This window comes from Ricinus communis, chromosome 6 (assembly GCF_019578655.1).
Source record: "Ricinus communis isolate WT05 ecotype wild-type chromosome 6, ASM1957865v1, whole genome shotgun sequence".
Lineage (NCBI taxonomy): Eukaryota > Viridiplantae > Streptophyta > Magnoliopsida > Malpighiales > Euphorbiaceae > Ricinus > Ricinus communis.
In genome coordinates, this window is record NC_063261.1 from 24,864,754 (window position 1) to 24,883,803 (window position 19,050).

Genomic DNA, 19,050 nt, shown 5'->3' on the forward strand with positions numbered 1-19,050 from the left:
AATTTTGCAAGTAAAAGAAAATTAATAATGAATATAATTTCAAAACCAGAAAATGGACCCATTATTATCATCAAGCTAAATCATCAGGAAAAAAATTTAAGAAAAAAAAAAAAAAGGAGAAAATACCCAATTTGTGTTCTTTTCTTCTTCGGTTTGAAATGGAAATAATTGAAGGAAAGACGAAAAATACGAATATGAAAGGTTATTACGTTGTGGGTATTATGTAAGTGGGGCATGTGCATTACTATTCTACATTTAATGTCACTTCATCTTTTAAGATAAAACATCCAAATGTATGCCCCTTTCTTAGTCTGTACTATTTGGAAAGATATCTGATGAGTCATGATTTGGTCCAATCCCAGTATAACACCCAAATTCAATCCACGGTGCCTAATTCAACACATTATACCTACGTGCCAGTGTCTATATAATAAAAAAATAATATGTATGTATATAAATATTTTATATTTTTAAAATACATATTTCACTATTTAAAACTGATAAATATATATTAATTATATATCATTTTAATATATAGATGAAACATGCGCTAAATTTAGCTAAGACTTTTTTATTATAATATAGTAATAATATTATCCAACTGGATATATATATATATAACATATTTATATATTAAAAAATGATAAACACTATCTAAATTTAAATTAAATAGTTTTAATAGTTAATTTTAATTTAACTAGAATTTTCAATTCAAATATCATGTGTTATATTAAAAATTTCTGAAATAGTACTTTACTATTTATAAAAAATTTATTTAGTTTTTTTAAAATTAATTATAATATTAAATAAAATAAAATATTTTCTAAAAATTCTATTTGATTCACAATAAATTAATTAAATTGACTGAAAAAGGAAAGTGCACGCATACGTGGTACCATCGTGTTCCTTGTGAGTATAGACCTGAGAAAAGAAAAAGGCCCAAGTCTCTGCATTAATTCAAAGTGCAAAACCCATTAATAGATAATAGTGTTTAGATATATTGATGATTGACTAATTCAATTTGGTTTGAAATCCCACTATTAGTTACAACTAATTAATAGCATGATTAATTTCCTTTTAAGTAACTAATAGAAAGTTAAGTTGCAGCCAGATTCACAATCACATTTGATGTGATTTAAAGATTTTTTTTTAATTAAATTTTAAAATTTTAGATACCAAACATAAATTTAATCCCACTAATTTGATTTTTATATATTTAAGTTAAATAATTAATTATTCTATTTATATGTATATGGTCCCCTAACAAATAATGAGACAATAAGTATAAAGATGATAACTCAAACTATTCTTTATAATTTAGTCATTAATTTCAATTTTTACTTAGCTTTTTTTTCATAAGTTGTGATTTATATTTTCTTTTAACTTCACAAAAATTCTCACTTTACATCGTTAGATATAAAAAATAGTTTTGTTCTTAATTAAAAGTTTGACTATTAATTATATTACATCCTACGAGGTATTCTATTTACTATTATATCCACTTATATTTTATCTCTATCAAATTCTTTTCTATTCATAAATCTCTATTAATTATATATTTTTATAACAAACGTGTACTATATAACATTATAGTCATAATTAAAGTGATAAATTTTTATTAATATCAGTCGTAATAAAAAAATATTTCAACGAAAGAAGACTTTTTTAATTTCCACAAATAAATATGTCAGTTGAATTTTATTATATTTGTAATCAGATGAAAAACTTGAAAATTGATTTTAAAATTTATTTTAATATAAAATGTATTTTGGAGAAAAAGAAAGGGAGTTATTATTTTATTAAATAGTTGATTAAAACCCTTCGTGCGGAAACGCGGTTTAGGGGAGTGGGGGGGGAGGGGATGATGTGAAAACGGGGGGCTCCTTTTTGTCGCCCCTGACTGTCGTCTTTTTTTGCACTTTGCATGTGGGAACCTCATAGCTCTTGGCCCCGCATGTCCCATTTTCTTCTTTTTTCTGTTTATTCGGTGAAAAGCAGTCTTCTTTCTTCTTAATTTTGGAACTGAAAAATAGCAGTGATTAGTTATCTAGTAAAACTCACAAAAACTTCATTCCTGCTCAGTCTTTCCCTATTTTAGTTACGATCTGCCCATGAACATGAACATATTTATGTTTGATCCAAAACGGGTTTATTAAAACTATTGAACTCGAAATATATTAAAATAGCTTCTAGATGGGAAATTACTCTTTTGATAAGTCTTTCGGACAGCTCTATTTGTAGTATTCTTACGTATTAGTTTGGAAATTTTAAAATGAAAATTTGATTTTGATTTTCTAGAAAATTTATTAATCAGGTTTAATAGATAAGTAATATTTTTATTGAATTTAATTACCAGTAAGAAAAATAAGATGAATTTATTTTTATAGAAATTTTATTTATATTCAGGTTTAAGGTACCGTTGGATAAGGGATCATATTTTTGAAATTCAACTTTTATGAGGAACAATTCCAAAAGGTAAAACGAGTAAAATTAAATATAAAAATAGACATTGGAATTTTTAGAAACAAAATGTCCCACAATAATGCTAAACTAGTTTTTCTACTTCTTCATATTCACATTCAGCATGCACCAGGGGCCTGTCATTTCAAAGATTTTGGTTTCTTATTCTAAAATAAAGTGTCTGATAAGGGTGTAGGTTTATACTTTATTACATGACTATGCACTAGCTTAATCATTGAATAATGTAGAGATAATGTTCAGCCAAATTTATTATATGCATATATCAAAGTAAGAGGAGAAAACAAAAAAAAAAAAAAAAAAAAAAAAAGAAGGTTAAATAAAAGTATAAAAAGGAACATACCTGATATAATTCATTATCATGAGTATTATACAGGAACAATTACATAATTATATGACCGTACTGTCAAAACATAAGTATGTCCTGTATCAAGCAGCAGCAACTGCACTTTTGACAAGGTCATTATATCAGTAGACAATTATATCAGCAGATTGTTTTAGCAGCAGCAGCATCAACAGTGATTTAGACTATCTATGATCCTCCACGAAAAGCTTTCAGCTTAGAACATCACAAGCAGGAAACTAGAATCCTGGAAAATGTCTTTGCTGTAACCAAACTTCAGGAGCAGTCAAATACTATTCCCTGTCAGGTTGGACCATAAACATGGCTAACTGAAGAAGAGCAAAGACAGAGAAGAATCACTTCTTTTTTTCTTTTTTTAATACTGCAGAAAGCCATGCAATAAACACAGTAACAATGTCAGTATTCATTATTCTTGGATTGGAAATCAGGAATTTTGGCAATCTGAACTGCTATTCATCTTATATTTGAAGGTTAGATCCATGGCTTTAGCATGCCTCATTCCACAATACATCTATATGTTCCGGGTTAGCACTTAAACTTACTGGGTATTTGTTGGGACATAAATGTATCTTCTGCAAAATATGATACTTGCCTAACCAAATATAGAGCAAATTTGACAGTCCTGATATTTTCAAGACCTCAAAACTTGAAACTGCTGACCTGGTGAACTTTCAAGGAGACAAAAGATAACAACTAAAACATAAAAGTAAAAGCTATCAGCTACATGGAATTAACTGTGACCTTCAGTTGTTCCTAGAAAACAAAACTATTTTCAGATTTTCCATCAACAGCAGGAAAGGAAATACCCTAACTCCTGTAGATTAGGTCTTTACATGTTCCTTAAACCAGGAAACCTGGCCATAATCTCTCTCTGAGGTAAGTAGTACCATTATCTAGCAAATGCAGCAGTTAAGCAGAAAGGATATTGGATGAATCATTTGTCAGCAGTCTGCAAATGGCAGCTCAGCCTTTCTTCCTTCCTCCATCCTGTCTTCACAAACACTGGTTAATAACTTAATACTGAATACATGATTAGTGATACATGGTATCAGATACAATCTCCTAATATGCCCCACAGGTGGAACGGCCTTTAGATTACTTCAACAACTCAAAGTTTCTCCTTTTATCATGAGACCCATAATTCATTCCTCTTTGATTAAACAAGCAGCTAGAGTCTCCTTGATCTATTAGAGAAATTTGATAAGAAAAAAAAAAAAAAGCAGCTACCTGACCATCAATTTTTCTTTTTTTAATTAAACTAAAGCAAAATTATAAAGCAAATTTCGGATTCTCTGGAAATTCAACATTAGACCTGAATTAATTTTTTGTACTAAATCATCATCCATAGATGATGATAGAACAAAATATACTAGCTTTAAGATCTACAGTTACTAGCAGCAGCTATCCACTAAGATTCTTTCAAACCTTTACATCAAGAAGGGAAAAAATAAAAGAAAGGGGTCTTCCCTGCTATGCTCGATAAGGTTAGTTTGAGGAAGATTTTAACTCAGTGAGGTCTCCGCATCTTGACATTAAGTGGAATTTCCTTGTAGGACTGAACCTTATCAGCCACTTGACGCTTAGGTCGAAAAGATGACCTTCGCAATTCCTGAGCTTCAGGTCCAGAGGCACTATATGCTGCTTCAGGTTCAACTTTGACTGCTGAAACTGATGATGTAGGACCATGTTCATACAGAGAAGAGACTGGAAATTTAGCATCATTTATCTGAAACGAGTCTTCAGTTGGTTCTTGTACTTGTTCTTGACTTTCAAATCTAGCAGACTGCTTTCTTGAACAAAGCCTGCTCAAACAAGTGTTTCTTCATCTCTGTAACATCCTTTAACATTACCAGAAAGATAAAAACTATCTATGCAATAAGTTCTACACAGCAGTAGACTTTGTAAACGAACCTCTTGTTATCAGCCTTCTTTTCAGCCTGGTGTGGTTTCACCATGGTAGGATCCAAAGCATCGGTTATCTGAAATGGACCATCAGCTGCTTCTTGTTCCGCAGCTTTAAGCCTAGCAGATTGCCTTCTCAACAAAGCCCGTTATGAGAAGCATTTCATCATTTCCCTTAAGTCTTCGTGAGAATACCAGAAAAATAAAAGCCATTTAAAATCTGATATAACTTGCACAAACCTCTTTTCACCAATTTTCTTTTCAGCTTCAACTGGTTTATCCATTGGAGGATCTAAAGCATCACTTATCTGAAATGAATCATTAGCTGTGTCTTGTTCTGCAGCTTTTAACCTAGCAGATTGCCTTCTTGAACAAAGCCTGTTGTGACAAGCATTTCATCATCTCGCTCAAATCTAGAGTACCAGAAAATAAAAGCCATTTAAAACCTGATATAACTTGCACAAACCTCTTTTCATCAATCCTCTTCTCAGCTTCATTTGGTTTATCCATAGAAGGACCCAAAGCATTACTTACCCAAAATGAATCATTAGCTGTGCCTTGTTCTGCAGCTTTTAACCTAGCAGATTGCCTTCTCGAACAAAGCCTGTTGTGACAAGCAATTCATCATTTCTCTCAAATCTTTGTGAGACTACCAGAAACATAAAAGCCTTTTAAAATCTGGAATATACAGCAGTAGACCATGCACAAACCTCTTTTCATCAACCTTATTTTCTTCAACTGGTTTATCTGTAGGAGGATCCAACGCATCAGTTATCTGAAATGAATCATTTGCTGTTTCTTGTTTCACGGTTTTAAACCTATCAGATTGCCTTCTCAAACAAAGCCTGTTGTAACAAGCGTTTCATCATTTCTCTCATGTCTTGTGATAATACCAGAAAAACAAAAGCCATTAGAATCTGAAACACACAGCAGCAGACCATGCACAAACCTCTTTTCATCAATTTTCTTTTCAGCTTCAACTGGTTTATCCATAGGAGGATCCAGAGCATCACTTATCTCGAATGTATCATTGAACAGATCTTGTTCTCCAGCTTTCGATCTAGCAGATGTCCTTCACATACAAAGCATTTCAGGAAAAATGATTACCTCGCATAGAATTTTCGATAATAGTTACAAGGAAAGAAGCAGTTTTAAAACCCATTGGTGTGAGACAGTAGATCAAACCTATTCTTATCAATCTTCTCTTTAGTTTTGACTGGTTTAACACTAGTAGGGTCCAAACCTGCACGAGATCAAGGGAAAGGGTCAGTTTTACAAAACAGTTTCTATCACTTTGAATAACATGCTATCGAGAATTTCTAATACAAGTTTCTAACACTTACGCTTCCTCCGTTTACTACAAAGTACTTTGTCCCTATTGTGTGCTTTAGAAAAATTCCCAATTTCACCACCTCTGGTGGTTTCGGCCTAAAGCAGTGAAAGAACAAGAGTAAATACACACATGATATAACTAGAAAGAGAAATTCCATAAGGTTTACTTTAGATGGCTTGCTTAAGTACCTCATTTCCATGAATATTGCATCTTACCATATTTGCTTTGTCCTTGAAAAATAACAGGAGTTCTTTTTTTAGCAATATAATCAATAACCTAATAAAGATATAAGGCAAGAAAAAGAACACTGGATAAGCTTACCCCAATTTCCAATTGCATTGCCTTAAGCAAACCATTTTTGCATCCCAGATCATGTTGAACCACCTTAAGCTAAAGAGTAACAGACTATTATCATCCACTAAAACTAAAGAATGTGAAGGATTGAGCAAACAAGATTCTGGGATCTCAATTAACTATAAACTCACCCTATCTTTATTCGAATTTAGTTCCTGCAAATTTTGAAATAATATGTCAATAGTTTGGTGCAATATTCTCTAAATACAGTCATCTAAATATTATCAGGAACTAGATTCCCTGAGAAATGCACGTCATTACCGCCAACATCTGACTGTTTAACCGGGCAAGCTCCAGATTCTTTTCTTGTACTTGTTGACATTGTGTTCTCGATTTCTGTAATTCAAGTGCATGTGATTGAATGATTTTACTGTTGAGTAGACTAAGGAAAAACAGAGGATTGAAAGCCAAATGAAATTAGAACAACCAAAAGGGGCCAAAAGAGAACTAGACAAAATTAATCATAAACAGCAAAGGATACTTTCTATCCGCAATAAGCTTCACTAGTGTCAGATTTTCCTGGAAAAAAAAAATTCAGAAAAAAGAATAAAGAAAGAAAACCCCATTGAGCTGAACTGGAAGAAATGCAAAGCTTATTAATGAAGTTCAGTATTAAGTTAGTTTTAAGAGCATGAAAATTTACCTGATGAAGTTTGTGAATATAATCTTTAGTATTAAGTGAAACAGATGGGGGTCTCATATCTTGGTTTTTCTGGGGCAAGTTACTAATGTCACCAAGCTTTTTCCTTGGCATGTTTCCAACAACAGTAAATCCCTTTGCCTTTTCATCTCCTTTCATTTTGTTACCTAACCAATATTGCTATCATCAGTCATTGAAAAAATACCAGCCCTGAAACAACCTAAGCACAAGAAACTGAAAAGCAATAGTTTTTACAGTCTTCAGCACTTCCAAATTCAGATATGAGGTTCGTTCCTTGAATGTAAAATTTTAACTTCCAAGTTTCTTAGTTAGTTTTAGCAAATTGTTCCACGTGCAACACCTAATTTTCAGATTGGTAGTAAACTGCGGATAAAGAAAGCAATCATTCTGCATTATAATACTCAATATTGGAATCGAAATATCTAATAAAGTTTCACAAACCCTACCTCGAAATCAAACTTCACAATTCTAATTCATTCATAAAACCAAAAAAAAAAAATATCCCTAGTAATTGTGTAAGTATCAGCATGAAACCAGAGGTTCAAACATTTCATAATTAATCTCATCAAAAAAGTTGAAAATGAAAAAGCAGAACCGACATGAACAATAAAGATTGGAGATTTGTTGGGAATTTACAGGAACAGAGAGAGAATACCTTTAACATTTTGATTTTCTTTATTAAGAACTACGTCACCATCCATGCCGGGGCAATAGTTGAAGTGCGATCTCTATCTCCCTCCCTATTAAGACTTGTATTTTCGCTTTTCTCTGGATTTTGAAGAGACTGGATTAAGGGAGGGAAAAGATTGAAGAAGAAGGGTAAAATGGGAACTCTGTGTTTCAAGATTGAAATTTTTTTAATTTTCTGAATCTCTTTTTCCTTTGTTTTTTTTTTTTTTTTTTCTCTGAAAAGGAAAATTAGCTGGCATTAAGAGGCCCAGGCAAAGTCAGTGTATGAAATTGTAACACAACTAAAATGCTGTATTACTATTGAGCTAAATAAGCAGGTTACAATGTCTAAATAGACGGTCTTAAAGCCCTCAAGCAGACTTAATATCCAATCAAACTGGCCCATCACCCTTCTAAACATAACTGACCAAGTTGTCCCAAGAATATTTTAAAGGTGTTTTTGATTCGTAAATTTTGCCCAAATAGCACTTGTTTATCACTAAATAGATATATTGAAGTCTTTGGTAAGACTTAAAATTAATAGCTAATAATTAATATAGAGTTTGTCAGATTCGGCTGATCAATGCAACTGATAGCTGGTGGTTGGTGGCTGATAACTGATGGTTGATAAATTAAATTCTTTAGTGAGATTTTATTAGGTATTGTTGTTAGTATGTTAAATGAGCACTGAATGTATAAATTATTAAATATATTTTATTTTATTAGATTATATTCAATGATATAAATATATAAAAATAATTTATAATAATTAAAAATATTATAGTTAATTTTTTTAGCTCAATTGTATTTATTATTAAAAATATTTATAAAAATTATTTTAAAAATAGAAATTTAAATTTAAATTCTATTAATAAAATTTTTTAATTTTAAATACCATAATTATAAATATTATAATTATTTAACTATATAAAATAATTTTAAAATAATAATTATTTATTAAAAAATATAAAAATTTAATTATATGAGATCAATTTAAAATAAAGTTGTTATTAATAAATTTTAATAAGAATAATATTGTTTAAAAACTTAAATTTTAATATTTCCATAAAAGCTTAAATACACAAATTTCGTGCTGCAAGTCAAAATGTTGGTAATGAACAATATAGCAAGATCGAAATTCTCAAATGAAAATCCCTCCCATCATAGATCCTCATGCCTTACCAACAATCTTTCTTCACTCATGCCAATCATCATGTTAGAATGGCACCTCTTAAGGTAATAACTTGCCAAAACATTAGACTTCTCATAACTAAGAAAAGTTGTTTAAGGTAAGAGATGTAGATAAATTAAAAGAAAAAAAAATAGACAATGAGACAGTTTTCGATGGCTTTAGGTAGTTTACGGTGACCTAAAGCCACAAGAAACCACCTCACTTAAAACACCTAAAATTGTGGTATTAAATAATAAAATTCTTATCTAATCTAGATGTATATTCCCATTTATACATCAAAGTAATAGATGATTGATACATATTTTTTTATTTTAAATAATTCGTATGTGTCAATCATTAAATGTCAAAGAATCCATATATATGTGTCATTCTTATTCTGGTGTAGGTAAGATTTAGTTTTTCCTTTTAATTTTCTCATCTTTTGTTATAACTCTTTTGTCATTTTTTTTAATTTCTTTATTGTGTTTCCTTTCACTCTTTTTTGTCATGGTGTTAACTCATGTATGTTTCGCAGTAGGCAACTCATGGCAACAACAGATAGGGCAATAAGGGCTGCTCTTTGGCCACTTGAAGATGCAATCGCCATGACCAAGGTGACTGTACAAAGCATAGTAATTACATGAAATCTAATTCTCTGGAAAATAAGATTTGAACTATTACATATCTTATAAATGTTAATTTCTGCTACTTTTCATAATTTTACAGATAATAGCTTCTCAGAAAATATTGAACAAGATAAAGGAGTCTCTTAAAATAATAGGTAATAATTACTGTTTTTTTTTTTTAAATTGGGTCATACTTACTATTAAACCTATCAAAAAGAATTCAATAGTTGATATATAGTCTGTGACAACCTGCATGGGGAGATTTCCAAGGCTTTTTAAGAGGCTTTGCTTCTAGTTTCAGCTGTTGTACCAGTAAGAATACAAATTGCAAGATTACACGGGAATCGGCATCGATTTTGCATGAGTGACTCTTTTTCTTTTAGGTTTTTAGCAGTTAAGTGAAAGCTATAATTGATATAAGATCATAAGATTTTATATAGTAATTTTTAAGATTAAATCACCATTCATTATATTAATATAGTTATTCAAATAAAAAATAATAATTAAAAAATTATAAATATTACATATGAATATTATACATGAGTGTTAAAAATAAATACATATATAATTAAGAAATAAATATATATGTTAAATATATATATATATATATATATATTCGACAATCAAAAACACCTATTCCCTTCTCTACTAAGAAATAAATATTTTATTTCCATGATAATTAAATCAAGCTAACTAAATAAAAAAAAAAATTATCTTTTTATTTATAGGAGTCCCAATAGGCTGTGAGCTATATAACAAGGGGTAGCCAGCCATCTTCTTACACTCGTCGTAAAAACAAAACCTCGTCTAATACAAAGGAAGGGCTAAAACTCAAAACCTCCAATCCCAAGCAAAATCACTCTTCTCATTTTATATTAAATACTACTAATATTTTTATTATTATATTTTTATTTCAATTTTTATATTTTAGTATAGTTTTTATAGTTCTTTTCACATAATTTTATTTTTTTAATAATAAGCTAATATGAAAATACTAAATATTAAAATTAAAAAAAATTAATAACATTATTAAAAATAAACATAGAGAACAGTAATTTTATATTTCTAAAAATATAAATAATTTTATTTTTATCATTTTTGTTCTTTCTTAATTTAATTCCAACATCACCGTTATAATTTAAATTTATAAAATAATTTATAGATTCATATATTATTAATTAATATATTCATCATATGTATATTTGAGGTTTATAGATTATAGTTTATAAATTTATAAATTAAATAAAAATATATTCATATGTTAAGGTAGGTTCACCAGTAAAAATTAATGAATATACAGTTTATGTTTAATAAACCGGATACTAATAACAGATGAATATACATTTTATATGTAATGAATCTGAAAATTATGTTTAATAAATAAATATGCACTTTATAAGTAATGAACCTGAAGTTTATATTTAATGAATATGAAATGTATGTTTAATGAACCTGAACTAATAATAGATAAATATACATTTTATAAGTAATGAACCTGAAATTTATATTTAATGAACATGACACTAATAATAAATTAATATACACTTTATAGATAATAAATCTATAAGTTATGTTTAATAAATCTAATAATAATAATAGATGAATATACACTTTATAAATAATAAATATGAAGTTTACGTTTATAAGTAATAAACCTGAAGTTTATGTTTAGTGAACCTGACACTGATAATAGATAAATATATACTTTATAAGTAATGAATATGCCACCTATAAAAAATAGTCAATACAAATTAAATAATAACAAGTTCATTATCAAAAAAATTAAGAGAATGATTTAATCATAATTTGTCTGGTAGGATTTCTAAAATGTGACATTTGTCACTTATTTTGTAAATCTTAATTTAAATAATAATTTTTTTCTTTTTTAATGTGTAAACAACCTTTTAAATTTAAATTTTTATATGTATTTATTTTGTTATTATTTTAATTAATAAATTTAGTTTATTTTATTTGCATATAGTATTTTTTTGCTATATTATAAAATCTTACTTTAAACTTAATTATTCATTTAATATTTTTATTTTTATTTGTTATTTAGTAATTTGAGTTCATTAATGAATTTTATGTATTTTTTTATAGTTTAATTACTTTTATTTTTTACTTTTACTCATTTAGATTTAAGATTTGCATTCATCTATAGTTTTTTTCTCAATAATATTTTTATCTATTAATTATAGAAAAATTTAAATATTATTTTATTTTATAATATTTTATGATTTCTACCTACAAACACCTTAAAAAGAAATAAAAAAATTTATTTTAATAAGAAAATATTGAAGCAATTTAAGTTTTGGCTTAAATCGTATAAAATTATTTGTTTCTCTTTATGCTTCTATATTTTAATTTTCATTTTATTTTATATTACTGAAATTTAATTAGTAATAAATAATTAATTGTATTTGTTCATGCATATTTTATATTATCAATAAAATTAGAGCTTAAATATGATTTTTTTATTTCTTTTTTTACATCTTATAGATTCTCACATTATTTATTTTAGTTTTTATTATTCAAATTGATAATTTATAAATTAAGTAAATAGGATCGGATTAGTCAAAACAGACTAGAATCGGCTCAAAATTAGAAAACAGATTTTCCTATGGAATCAGAACTATCAGTTTCAATTTCAACTCGTAAAATAAAATAATTCATTTTGATAAATTTTTTAATTTTAAAAAAATTAGTTGAAACTAGATGGAACCGGAATTGTGAACGGAAACTAGCCGGCTCCATTGCCACAACGGTTACTTTTAAATATACTAGGATAATTATTAATTTTTATATTTGACATACAAGTTAATATCAATACAAAATATTTAACATATATACTTTATTTGTTATGTAGTTTATGGCAGAAATTATAATAAATTAAACGACAATATATATTCTATTTATTATGTAGTTTATGTCAGAAATTATAATAAATTAACTGACAATTGACTAGTATAATTAATACATAAGGTATAATAAATTTAGTTATAGAATATAAATATAGAATTAATTCATAAATAAAGAATATAAAAATAAAATATTTAATTAAATTTCACATAAAATATACAAATATTAAATCAATTGATTTAAAATCTGATGGTTTGATGGTGTTAGTATGTTAAGCCAAAAAGCAGCGATGGTCCGGGTAACTGTAATTATTAATTTTTTATTTGATATATATATATATATATATATATATATATATATATATATATATATATATATATATATATTAATTTTTAAAATTTAATTTTTTTTGATATGTGTACTTAATTTTTGATACGTTAAATTTTTATTTTAATATATGTACTATATTTGACATATAAGATTTTAACTTATATATAATTTTATAGTTTTTTCTATTAATTTATTGATCTCACTCTAATCGTAAAAAGTAACATGTTTATTATATTTTAATACTATATTAACTAATAAATAGTTTTCTAATGACATGACGTTATTAATCCTATCCTAAAACATAGCACATTAATTATATTTTAATATTATATTAACTAATAAATTAATTTTCTAATTAAATAATAATTCTAATTCTAGAAAATAACATCTTAAATTATATTTTTAATATTATTTGTAACAATAAACTGATTTTTAATTATATAATAAATTTTTAATCCTAAAAATAGTAATTTCAATCATATTATTAAGTTATATAATATTAAATTAATTAATAAATATTTTTAAAATAATTTTTATATTATTGTATTAATAAAATTTTAAATAATAAAAATATTTAAAAATAATTAGTTTGCTATTATTATAAATTAATAGTAAATTTTATAAATTTTATTAAATTATATAATATATATATATATATATTAATTTAATTTTATAATCAAAATAATAATAATGTTTGTGTAACGCACGAGTAAAACGACTAATTTTTTATAGTTTTAATTTTAGTTTATCCTATTTTCTTTTCTTTTAAAATATTTTTGTTTCTAATTGATTAAATTAATATAGAGTTAGGGCCAAGTTACGTGGTGCTTAGATGATCTTAAAGTAATAAGTTATGGGCTTATTTGACAAAAGAGTTAAAATCCATCTTATTTGATCTCTAGGCACACATCATTGATCCTTTGTTGTTTTCTATAATGTAGCGGTGGACCGGGCAAAGTTTATAGATAAAAAAAACACGCGGTAAAAATCGCGACAAAAATATTATTATTAAAAAAATATTAATTAATAAGGATTTAGCTATATTTACTTTATTATTATTATTATTATATTTTTATGTGTTTAATAATATGAGTTTAAAGCTCAACAATTTAAAATGTTATTTTTTAATTTCTTAAATCGACCTCATCGAATCAATAACTTTTTAAACAATAAATATTTAAATAATAGAATTAAGAGTTGTTAAATTCTAAACTTAAGTTGTCAAATATATATAATATAATACTAATGATTAATTGAATTATAGATAATGAAGTTTTTATAAATTGAAATCTTTTTAACAGTAAGGTACCCATGCCTTTTTGAAAAAAAAAAAAAAAACACATATTGAAAGCTATCCTTATCCTTATGGTTATTGTATAATAAAGTTGAATGAAAATTGAAGAAATTAATCTTGATTCTTAATTTCCTACTTATCCTAATCAACACTTTATTGGCTGCATTAATGGGTTGCATATGAAAATAAAGATTGATTTTCATGGGTCCCTTACTTCTTATTAAAAAGAAAATTCTCCTCACAGGTGCACTTTGGTATCTTTTTAAAATTCAAAAGCTAATTGAGATACTTCAAATACAAGCTATCATTTTTTTTTTTTTAATTTTACATTAAATATTTATGAAATTGCTATCCCTTACATTATTAAAATTTATTTTTCAGAAAAGAAAACTTACAAAGAGATTTACAGTATCTTCCTTTCTTGATACACTTCCATCCATCTTAGAATTACTCCTGAACATTGTTAACTTAATTATAATTCAAATACATTTGAATTTTTATGTCAATAAATATATATTATTTATAATTTGGTTCCCATTTTTTTAATAAAAAAAATACAAGAAAGGGGGTTAACCTTGGAAAAATTAGACCATGTTGGCATCAACAAACCAATCTACTGCTGGGTTCCCCTCAGAATAGATGTGGTACATCTCCACATTCTAATTCTCATGCACTAAAATCCCTGCAAAACTTCAGTAGGTTACAGTTCAAGCCCTTGTACTGATTCTCCTCATTTATCCATTGAACCCTCAGCTTGGGATCCATCTCCACAACCACTCTATTCAAACCCCCTTACTCTTAGTCTTAGTCTTAGTCTTAGGCTTATCTAATTTTGAGATTTAATCAATAATATGGAGAGAAAATATATATATCTTTTTTAAATGGGATATGATTTTTTGTAATTTCTGTGAAATTTGATTCCTGTACTTACTTCAGTTTAGCTATTACATAAGAGCATTTCCAATAAGCTTTTCTTTAGATTATATTTCATTTTCTATAATATTAAGAGAATATATCTAAAAATTATAACTTACAAGAACTTTTTAACTCATTTAAAACAAAAAATTAAAAGACGTATTCTATTTCCTTATAATTTTTTTTCTTTTTTCTAATAATAAAAAATTAAATAGGAAATAAATTAAAAAGTATTAGTAGAAAATTTGAAGACCCATTTCAAACTAAATTAAAATAAAATTGATTATTTATATTTTAATAAAAAAATATGACATATAGAAAATATTACAAAATGCTCTAAGGCATCATATTATATACATATATCATATGGATTGTCTTGAAATTACACATGCAAGTATCTTTCTTGTAAAAGCAATTTGTCATCTTTTTTGTTTCATTATCTTTTGGCATCAAACTAGTTTTTTCTTTGAATTTTGTAATCTTTTGGAAACACTTCACATTTGCTTCCTTTACCATATAAAGACATTTTGGTATCTCTTGGAAACAATTCACATTGGCTTTCCTCTTGATTTTTTGGGCCGTTACATCTTGAAAAGCAAAAGAAGAATTAAATCTGAGTCATAAAACCCCTAAAAATAAAACTAAGATAAAAAGATATAAACTTTATGACCATGCAAACCATATATAAATACACCATTCCTTTAAGCTATTTCTCCTTTTTAAATTTTTTAATTCTTGGAATAACATTTATTTTGCACATTATATTCAACTTAATCTGCCTTCAGACAATGCATCAAAAGAAGCTTTTCTTGCTATGAAGTCAGAATTACACATACATAGGTTTATCCATAACTTTAAATTTGCAACCTTCAATGTTTTCTTTTTCTTCTTTCCCTCCTTTTTAAGATCATTATATGTTATATTTTAAAAATTCATTATTATTTTGATAGGATGGTTTAGTTAGATAAATAAATTGTTATAATAATCAAATTACTAAAATACTTTTTGTCCTATATATAAAACTTATATCTTTTAATTTTTCTATTTTTTTCTTCTTTCAAAACGCATTCTAAGACTGTCCATATAGTCTATATCAACTTTTGGCTTGAACTATCATTTTTTAGTCGTGAGTTTACTGATACAAGTACAAGCAAGTGTGAAATAAGTTAAGGTTAGAGAAATAAAATAAAAACTCATAACTATTTTAGGGATCAAAATTTTATTAATTATGGTTTAGTATTTCCATCGGAATACGGATTTTAGATAAGACTTGTCTCATAGGTTAGCTAAGTTATTGGAATTATTAAACCCACCATTTCTCATATATATCAAATATAGTGTTATTTACTTATATTATGGCTTAGTTAAGCAATCAAATATAATCCCTTATGTAAAAAGAAAAATTAATAAGAGAAAATCAAAGTTTAAACGGAATTCGTAGAGATTGAGCTTGAAAAATGGAACTAAAAAAAGTGCATAGTAGCTGCGGAATTTTTTTTTTTTTTTTTCATGTTGAAGATGTAATATTACCTGTTTATTTTTAGTATTGATAAACTTTATTTACTTAATTTTAATATTGATATTTTCTGTTATATATTTTAACCGTCCGAACTTAACTCAAAATTTATTTATCTTTTGATTCATTAAAAATATCTTAAATTTGAACTAATCTCAATTAGTAATATAATTGCATCAGTTCTAGTTTCAACATAATAGAAAAAAACTTAATATTTCACTATTTGTTGTCTCACCTTTTATCAATATGATATTTACGACTTTTATAAAATTATTTTTTAATTTTAAAATATTAAGTGATAATTTCATAAAAACTAATATATGCCACATTGTATCATTTAAGAGATGAGATTAAAAAAAAATAAAAATAGCATGGCCCTGTACAGCATTACTAACATGTTGAGACCAACTTGGCTAATTTCACTCCTAGGCGGTGTCTTTTTTTACTCCTTTCACGTCGACTTTAGATGAGTAGATAATTAGATTTTTTTTTTTTTTTAGATTATATCAAAGATAATGTATTTTTATCTTTAAAATATCTTTTTTATTTTCTGAAAATGGATTGTTTTCGACTAAAACAGGAAACAAATATGACTAATTTCATGCCAATAAAAATTCATCTTTTCCTCCTTCATTTCTCTTTTCTTGCCGAATAAAAATAATTTTCGACTAAAATCAAAAGAAATATAATTGAAGTCCACAATATATAAATAAATAATTAGTTTCTTTTAATGCTAAACCCTATATATCCTTTAGAAAACAAGATATTAGTCATATATTTTTTTTAATTTTTTTATTATTATTGTTATTTTAAAGACTTTATATCTTAAAAATGATGGTAGTTTGCCTCTTAAGATTACTCAAAATCCTCTTTTGACCAAAGATCAACAATATTAGGAGGCCTTGTTCGGCCTAAAAGGGCTTCTTAGCATCATAGATTGTCTCCTTTTTCTTCCCATTAGTGGAGGCCATGTCACCGATTTGATCACACATGGAAAACAAGTAATTTCTATGACATGGAAAATTAAAGTAGAAAATCTGTCTAAAGAAAATAGGAAATTATAAATATTTTTAATATTTCTTCCTAAATAATTAATGTGGAACTAAGGTGATAAAAGTCTTGGGTTTTCTTTTCCAAGCCAATAAGAGGAATCTAATGCTAAAAATTGAGTCTACAAAATTGATTTTCTGAGTTGTGACTTCCGAGTTAAGGCATCATGGATGAATTGATAGGCAAAGAAAAAGACCAATTTTTTTATAATCCATTTCTAAAAGATTAGATAATAGCAGAAAGAAAATGCCCAAAATTAAAAGGTTATTTACACATTCCCTCCAACCCCACGAAAAGTACTTATACTTATACCTTGCAATTTGCATATATAAAAGAATTTTCTTTTTATTTAAATCCAACCTTTTTTTTTTCTTTTTTCATGCTACAAAAATTAAAAACCCTTTTTCTATCTAAAACCCTATTTGTCTGCTTTATATCTCAAGATTCAGCTTCTAGCAGCCTATTTGTCTGTTTTATATAATTTATTTCTTCTTTTGGAGCCGATTTTATTGAAGAAAAAACATTGAAATTTCTTCATCATTATTTGTATTATTGTGATTTAAATTTGTAATAAATTAAGGAGATTAAGATGTTGGTCTAATTCTGTCACAATCTGTGTTTATCAAATTTTGATTTTCTGTGTTTATTGCTTTTTGAGAACCAATCATGTGCCATGGTCCATGCTGGAGCCTGCACGGAGATGAAGGAGACACTCTCAGTATTTTCTCCCTTTCTTTTCCTTTTCTTTTTTTTTTGGTCCTAGAGAAAATTTGACTATTTTATGATGAATCTTGAAACATGTTTTATTGCACACCGAGCTTTTTTTTATATACTTAATTAATATATTGTATTTAATTTTAGTTATTTTGTATATTTTATATATGAAAATCATATTCTTTTTTTCATTAGTTTTTTTTATTTTTTTTAAATCTTTAACGACCCAACCCTTAGGTAAAGTACCCTTTTGTAATAATTTATTAGTTTTGGTAAATAATTACTATTGTATTTATTAATTCTAAATAATTAAGTATGTCTCTATCCTCTAATACTAAAGTACAAAATATCATCTTTATATCAAAAAAAAAAACTTTCTTAATTAAATAATAAATTTAATTCTAAAAAATAATTATATTAATTATATTATTAATATTAATTGATTAATATAATTAATATAATTAATATAATTAACTACTAAATTATTTTTCTAATTAAATAATAATTGTTAGAGATCTCACATCGTTAAAAAATATGAAAGATAAATAATACATAATATAAAGAATCAACCAACCAAGTGGCTAGTTTTAATTATTTTGATAGTTGTTGGATTCGAGTCCAATTCTATTAGTTGAGCTCTACACTCTCTCATCTACTCAACTTCCAGCTCAATCAATTAATTCAATTTTATAAAAAATAATTACTAATTTTAAAAGAAAATATTAATAATATTATTAATAATTATATTTGTATTTGAATTGTAAGTAGAACTTAAATATTTAACATTGTGTACACTGTCCAAACTAATGTGATT

The 19,050-nt window shown here is 26.4% G+C and overlaps 1 protein-coding gene across 7 annotated transcripts; it reads right to left on the reverse strand.

Moving 5' to 3' along the window:
• Window positions 1-4,130: 4,130 nt before the first annotated feature.
• On the reverse strand, window positions 4,131-8,250 carry LOC8279080 (SHUGOSHIN 1). 7 transcript variants are annotated; one of them, XM_048376176.1, is made up of 15 exons: window positions 7,748-8,249; window positions 7,075-7,238; window positions 6,913-6,950; window positions 6,693-6,801; window positions 6,563-6,586; window positions 6,399-6,467; window positions 6,266-6,307; window positions 6,088-6,172; window positions 5,930-5,987; window positions 5,694-5,804; window positions 5,455-5,589; window positions 5,211-5,348; window positions 4,985-5,122; window positions 4,754-4,876; window positions 4,131-4,644 (listed from the first exon to the last, which is right to left on the reverse strand). In XM_048376176.1, exons 1-15 carry the CDS (start codon window positions 7,791-7,793, stop codon window positions 4,350-4,352), a joined length of 1,575 nt encoding a protein of 524 aa, XP_048232133.1. In that variant the 5' UTR covers window positions 7,794-8,249; the 3' UTR covers window positions 4,131-4,349. The 7 variants fall into 7 exon arrangements, with proteins under 7 accessions (XP_048232133.1, XP_048232132.1, XP_048232134.1 ...); XM_048376175.1 differs by having other exon boundaries at window positions 5,694-5,816; window positions 7,748-8,247; XM_048376180.1 differs by having other exon boundaries at window positions 4,529-4,670; window positions 5,694-5,816; window positions 7,748-8,250.
• Window positions 8,251-19,050: the final 10,800 nt, after the last annotated feature.

What these genes read in the sequence shown, in the direction of transcription:
- LOC8279080 (XM_048376175.1), bottom strand. Translation starts at nt 7,793, where the DNA reads ATGGATGGTGACGTAGTTCTTAATAAAGAAAATCAAAATGTTAAAG. An exon ending in ATATTCACAAACTTCATCAG is followed by an intron (nt 6,951 to 7,074) that starts GTAAATTTTCAT and finishes TTTTTTTTCCAG; the next exon opens with GAAAATCTGACACTAGTGAA. An exon ending in AAGAAAATTGATGAAAAGAG is followed by an intron (nt 5,590 to 5,693) that starts GTTTGTGCATGG and finishes TTGTTACAACAG; the next exon opens with GCTTTGTTTGAGAAGGCAAT.